Source organism: Crocodylus porosus, unplaced genomic scaffold, assembly GCF_001723895.1.
Source record: "Crocodylus porosus isolate Cpor-Errol unplaced genomic scaffold, CroPor_comp1, whole genome shotgun sequence".
Taxonomy (NCBI): Eukaryota; Metazoa; Chordata; order Crocodylia; family Crocodylidae; genus Crocodylus; species Crocodylus porosus.
In genome coordinates this window covers 1,940,314-1,947,531 of record NW_017728906.1, presented here as the reverse complement: position 1 = coordinate 1,947,531, position 7,218 = coordinate 1,940,314, and the positions used below count along the sequence as shown (strand labels likewise).

General features: G+C 43.2%; 1 protein-coding gene across 1 annotated transcript in view; it reads left to right on the top strand.

Annotated features, from left to right (window-relative positions):
* The first annotated feature begins 4,988 nt into the window (after positions 1-4,988).
* Positions 4,989-7,218, top strand: part of ABHD10 (abhydrolase domain containing 10) — a 7,100-nt gene continuing 4,870 nt past the window's right edge. Inside the window, exon 1 of the mRNA XM_019528591.1 lies at positions 4,989-5,108. Coding sequence (XP_019384136.1) covers positions 5,030-5,108 — 79 coding nt within the window. The 5' untranslated portion in view covers positions 4,989-5,029. The remainder of the gene's footprint in view (positions 5,109-7,218) is intronic.

The window sequence follows — 7,218 nt, the reverse complement described above, 5'->3', positions numbered from 1 at the left end:
AATAAAAAAGTAGCCCGACAGTACATGCAGTTCTTACCTTAGTAATTAAGTGTATTACTACTAAGCCAAAGATTTACATGATTCCTCTTCAGGAATGATTTCAAATTATTAGCTGCGCTTTAGCTTTGTGTAGTGGAACAATGCCATTTTCCCCTTAATGTTAATATAATTCTATTGCTACAGTATTTTTAAATTACCAGTGGCACAAACTGTACATATAAAGCCACTTCAGCTCAGGAACAAAAAGCAGCAGTGTAACTTCATAGAACAAGGTAAAATTGAACTGAAACAAGAATATCGGATAAACTAGAGGCTTTCTGAGCTCCACATGCTGAATACACTGTGTTGATTCTTTGTCTGGATCTTTAAGCAATTTCGGTCTCATACAACTAAGTCTTGCTATCAATATGATTCTAATCCAATGGTTCTCAAGCTCGTTAGACTCAAGGCACCAGTCAGAAAATGCCAGCTCTTACCTTTCACTAATTTTTTGACTATGGAAAAATGACAAGATCAGAGAACTCAGATCACAACAGGTCATCATGTTTTTGACACTGTGGATTCCTGCGTGAAAACTGAGTTTATCATGTAAAACGTGTAGGTTTTTGCATACCCAACAGTGCTAATAATGTGCAGCACCCCTAAAAGCATCTTAGAGCATCCCATGGTGCTACAACACCCTGCTTGAAAATCACTAATCTTAAATGGTTTTTCTGGCTGCCTATACACATGCTTAGGGATAGGAAGTAGGGTTTTAATTAAAGTGGTTTCTGGAGAGCCACTGTAATTAAAACACCTCACTGTCACATGTATTAACCCCCTGTATATTTAAAAATGGCTGTGGGACGCTTTATCAAAACCTTATTTGACAAGGTTTAAATAAAGCACCCCTACAGCCATTGTAAAACACACAGGAGCTTATACACATGACGGTGAGGCTACACTAAAGCATTCCAATTAGAATGTGGAACAGACTCGATCAAGTCTGCTGTGATGCATTCTAATTAGAATGCAAACCAGCACGTATATACGCAGCAGCTTCTGTGCCTAAATCTAAGCCAATTGAACTTGATGTGGTGACCTCAGTGATATCAGTGGTTGGAATGCTGATTCTGCTGAAGTCACTGTTTGAACTCTTATTGACTTAAGTGAGGCAAGTATTTTAAGGAGCAAATTTTTCAAGGTAGGCGTTGACTTAGAATTTGATTATGTTATACAGTAGGGTAGAGCTGAAAGGGGTCAAACCCTAAGTGTGTGCTAAGCAGTAATATAAACACAAAATTTAGATACAAAAAGTGACAGCCCCCCTTTTTTTTTAAACAAAATAAGATAAAAGGATCTATGTGTTAAAGTGGATACATTCCTTTGCAAATATCCTCCTATTTTAAATCTTTTTCTTACCCTTGATAATTATTGTGTAACAATCAAATATTAATGAATGGAACCTAAACTTAAGGGGAATCTTTTATATAATTTTACAAGTTTTTAGTATTCTGGATTTTTGTGTGCCATAATGAGCATGTAATTGAAGCAGACAAAATAATGCCCTACCTCCCTCCAAAAAAGATAATGGCATTTGATTAAGCAAATTGAAAGCTGAAAGCAGAAATAACTATGCTTACTCAATATATTGAACAATTTAAATTTCAGCATCTGGCATGTACAGGTATGAAATAGTTGTTTGTGGTATACAGAGATCACACAGGTGCTCTAGAATTATATTAGATGTGACATGCACCAGATTTGACTTGATGAATTCTGAAAGATTGAACTTATCACAAAGGATAATGTTTCTCTTCTGTGCAGATCACAACTACAAGAAGTTTGTAATCTAATGAGATTAAAACAAAAACAAAATCAGAAATGAATTACTTTGGTTTCTGTAATTATATATATTTTTTCTGATGTACCTTGATTTTACTTCTAAGTATGGTTACACAAGTTTTCTAATTGAGATTTTTGTATCCTGCATGATGCAATGAAGATGGTAAAATAAATGTTTTTAAAAAGATGTTTCTTTTTGGAATTTTTAATAGTAGTGGTTGTTCTTTTCATTATGGAATATTTTTGCCTTTTCTTTTCAGTATATTTATTTGTATTGCACATATTTTTAATACTGAGGATAAATTTAAAAAAGGAAAGCTATTTTACAAATCTTCCATAAAATAATTATGGGGAAAATAAGTATATATGTAGTCCCACCCTTTTCATATACCTTTCATTATTCTGGCTTCTTTATATAATGTATCTTACTCTGAATAAATTTGTGAATTTCCAGTCCTGGAAACCAAGGATTAAAATGGGATTCTATGAATTTGCAAACCTATTGATTGGTCTCAAAATTTACTTTGCATATCAAAAGCCTTTCTGAAATTTCAGTACTCTGATCTAACTCCTGCCCCCGAACTGTGATGTCATAATTTACTGAACATTTGCAAGTTATTTCAACAGCTGAGTCATAATTTACCATGAGAGAACTATCTGAACTCTAACTTGGTGCATCTACATGTGCATATTAATGCAATGCAATAAACTTTGGCACTTATTGGGCCGGAGTTCATTGCCCCTGGGTGTCGCATTTACACATGCATCAGGGATTGCAGCACACTGAGCATGGTTAGGGCAGCCCTAGCTGACGGAGCCCCGGAGCTCAGCCTGCCAACCTGGGGCTGTTTCAAGCTGGCTCAGCATTCTCCAGAGGAGCTGCCTGAGGCCCAAGGGCTCCAGTATGGGGCTAGCTGACAGGCAGCCCCCACACTGAAGTATACTTGTGCCATAGCCGATTCAGCTAGGTATTTAAAAGTACAAGAGTTTATTAGTTTACTCCAACCTAATAGCTGTGTACGTGTAGACACTGAGAGACTTACTGCAGATTTAATTAGTTTACTCCGCAGTAAGTGTCTCATGTAGAAGCACCCCCGTGTATCACAGTGAAGTTTTGGTATTCTTTGGGTGCATCTACACATGCAATTATAGCACTTCAATAAACTGCAGCACTTATTGCTCCAAAATAAATTGCTCTTGGGCATGCTGCTTGAACATGCACCTGAAGCAATTAACTCTAGCACAATCAGCTCCAGTGTTCTCAGGTATAGCACATGAAGCCTTGGGCAGCCTTGGCTGACAAGGATCCCAGGGGTCAAACTGCCAGCCCAGGGCTGCTCCTCCTCTCTGAATGTGCTGCAAAGGGACTGGCTGGAGCATGAGGGAGCTTCATCCCAGTTGACCTGAATGACAACCATGTGGAGATAAGTCAGAATCTGAGGCAAAAAAATTTACAAAGAGCTACTGACTGCAAACAACCACTAGATGGAGAAATTGCCAAATCCAAATGTTGATTAATAAGCAGAATAAACAGCAACAAAACAATTAACATGTAGATGCATCTTTTCAGGTACAAAATATGAGGGCAGGAGGAGATGTTCATTGTATTAAGGTTTTTTGCCTCCCAAGTGTGAATTTAAAAATAAATGACCCTACCCTCACTGTGATCAAAATCAGGTAGCTATATGAAATAGTAAACATGCTGCATTTTGCTTGCTGGACTACTTTGGCTGAATGTTATACAAAAAGGGTGGCAAGGAAACCATAACAGACCCAAGGGAAGCTAAAAGGAGGAAGAGTAACACATGCCCTTAGTATGTATGATCTGTAACTTTGTCAAGGCTGAAATTTAAAGCATTTTTTCTACGTGATAGTAACTTCACCCTTATACAGCAGTTGAGTAGTAGTTGGCAAATAGCAGATGACACAGACACAAGAGAGACAAAAAGACCAACCCAGTGGCTCACAACTTGTTTTTGACTTGAAGCACCCCTTTGGAAAATGCCAGTTCTTGGCTGTCTTCTTTTTTTTACTACAGGAAAATGGCAAAGTAGTTCTTCCTTTGCAACCACTTCTGGGGGACATGCAACAGGTGAAAAATGTTTTGGGCACTGGGGATTCCTGGTTGAAATCTTTCTGGGTTTCTCTCATGGGTCACCTAGCCATGCAAATGTTGAGGCAATTTCAAACAGGGCACATGGCAACCTAGGCGTTCCCCAGCTGTAACTTGCTGGCCTGGTCCCAAATTGTCCATGAGAATGGTCATGAAGGGCAGGTTAAACCAGGGCAGCTGAAGGGAGCCACAGCTTAGGAAAGCTTCTGCCCCAATGAGTTAGTGTAGTGCTTCTCAAGGTTCTCTGGGTAAATCTGGTATCATTTATTAAACCAACTCAAACACATAGAAAAAAACTTTCTTTGCAAGCTTTCAAAGAAAGCTTCGTCAGATTGAGGAAGCGTCAAGGGGTATTTGTACCCGAAACCTTGCAAAGAATTTTTCCAACTATTTGAGTCGGTCTAGTAAGAAATTCACCCAAATTCAGGATTCACCCAAAGAACCTTGCCTGCCTATGTCCTTACCCCAAGAGCGCTACTTACTACACCCCTGTAAGTGCTCTTCAACTTTTTATAGACAGGCAACTGTTTTTTGCTTTTTTTCCTACAAAAAACTAAGAGCAGCTTTCTCTCGGGCCAAGACCTGCCTACAGCTTCCCAGACTGCACCACCCGCCTGTATGCTCCCGCACCGCCCCCCGCTCCCACCAATCACTGCGGCTCATCGTTCCCCCATCCCGCCCCGCAGGAGCCCTAGGGCAGTGAGCGGGGAGGGTGGCAGAAGCTCCAAACGCATGCGCAACCTTTCAACGCACATCACACTCCAAGCGCATGCGCACCCAGTCGTCCTGAGAACGGTTGGAGGCGCCTGAGCCAACCAGCCAATGTGCCGCGCAGGCACAGAGCCCACGCTCTACAGCCCTCCCATCCCCTCAGGCCGGGGCAAAGCAGCTCGGTGCGCACGCGCATCAGGCTTCTGGCGCATGAGCGAACCAGCCAATTCCCCTGCGCATGCGCGTTTTTCTCCCTTTCCCTCCCGCCCCGCCTTATCTCCGGGCTGTTCTGGGGTTCAGAACGCATGCGGAAACGGGAAGGAAAGAAGTGCTCGCTGGGGCGCATGCGCAGTTAGCAGTGCCGGAGGGCGGGGCGGTGAGATGGCGGCGGCGCGGACGCTGTGGCGACAGGCGGTGCGCTGGTGCCCGGACGCCGGGGCTGGCTCGTGGGATGTGCGGGGTGAGTGGTGGAGTGGGGATAGCGGCGGGTCTTGGTGTAGGCGGGGCGGGGCAGGTCTCCCATGTGCTCGTCTTGAGGTTCCCGGACACCTGTGCAGATGTTCCCGACAGGGACGGGGGGTCCTGTGCGCACGCAGCCCGTGCGCTGCAGGCCCCCTTAGTCGTCTGGTAGCCGGTGGCAGCGGTGCGTGCGCTGCTCAGGGCTCTCTGTTCCCTGCGGCCTGAGTGTGTGTGTGTGTGTGTGTGGGGGGGGTGCTTTTGATCTAGCTGAGGGGTCTGGGTTTTGCTGCAAAGCAAGATGCTCAGATTGAACTGGTTGTCAGTTTTGTGCCGGTCGCAGAAATCCTGGAGGTGTCTAGTACCCGGATAAGAGCGTGTGTTCAGGTTATCAAAACCTGCTTGTACAGAGGAACTTAGTTAAAATGTGTCTTTAACGTGTTTAAGTGGCTTAGCTCAGGTAATGTCCCATGTGCTCTGCGTAGGTGTAAAAAAAATTCCTTACCTTTTGTCTGAAGTCTTGAAGTAAGGTAAGTTTGCTTGAAATAACTGATGAATCTTCTTTGATGGCACCATGCTGTATGACAAGACAAGTCTTCCAGGTATTGGTATTAATATTGCCTTTTGTCAGGTTAGCCTTAAGGTGTTCTTAAATCTCTTCTTTCGCCCACCTCCAAGGCAGTGACCATCAATGAGTTGAGAGTATAGGACCTGTTTTGTTTGGGATCGGGTTATCAGGCACCTAAGACATGTCCTATTTAACAGAGCTGGTGCCATATAAAACATGGCTTTGATACTAGTGGTGATTGCTTGAGTCTAAATAAACATCATCCTTCTGTACTTCCAGCTTGTGGGCCATTTTCTATAGACTTTACTTCTGGTAACATTCCAAGGCTTTCAAGTGTACCCAATTTTCTCATCCAAGTTTCACACCCAGGCAACAGGGTAGGAAGGACAACAGCCTGGTAGATAAGTTTGGTGTGGGTCCTGATGTCACGATCATTGAACATGTGATTTTTAGATATGGTAGTACTGGCAGATTTGATCCAGTATTTAATGTCATGGTCTATTTTTTGGGGGAAAGTGACTACCCAGGTAGGGGAATGCTCAGTGTTTTCCAAGGATTGTTCGCTAATTATTGTGTATGGAGGAGCAGTTGGCCAGTTTAGGTTGGGTTGGTAAAAGATCTTGGCTTTCATAAAACTGATGGTGAGTCCAAGTATTTCACGTGCTTCACAGAAACAGTCAAGAGTGACCTGGAGCTCTTCAACTGAGTGGGCACACATAATACAATCATTAGCATCTTGTAGATCAGTAATGGAGGTTTTATTATTTTGTGTTTGGGACATAACTGGTTCATGTTAAAGAAATTCTTATCCATGTAATACTGGGTATTGACACCAAATGGAAGTTTATCAGCTATCTGTGGAATATCTTTGAGATGGATGGGAAAGAATTGTTGGTGCAATTGCACCTCCTTGGTTGACTCCAGTTGTAACAGTGAAGGGGTCTGTTTCTAAGCCATTGCTCAGGACTGTTGCTCTCAGGTTGTGAAGAAGTCTAATGATGGTAACAAAATTTTGGTGGGTATCTAAGTCTCATCAGGAACTTCTGTAGGGCCTTTCTATTCATTGAATCAAAGGCTCTAGTCAAATCAGTGAAAGCTATCTATACAACTTAGTTGACCATATTTTTAACCTCTGAGTGAACTGTTGTAAATTGTTGATATTTTATGACTTTCATAGTTTCTAGGGTCAGAAGGGACCTGAGCATGCCATGGCAGGAAACAGTACTGGGGTCAAGCGACCCCCAGCAAGGTGTTCCTCTAGCCTCCTCTTAAAGACCCCCAGGGGTAGGAGCCAGCACCTTGGATGGAAGTTGGTTCCAGATCCTAGCTGCCCTGACTGTGAAGTAGCGCCTCTTGATGTCTAATCTGAATCTACCCTCTGCCAGCTTATTCCTGGTCACTCCTAGGAGTGCTCGGGGGAACAGGGACTCCCCCAGTGCCTGCTGGTCCCCTCTGACCAGTTTGTAACAGGCCACTAGATCCCCCCTCAGCCTTCTCTTGTGGAGGCTGAACAGGTTCAGGTCCCATAGCCTCTTCTCGTAGGGCC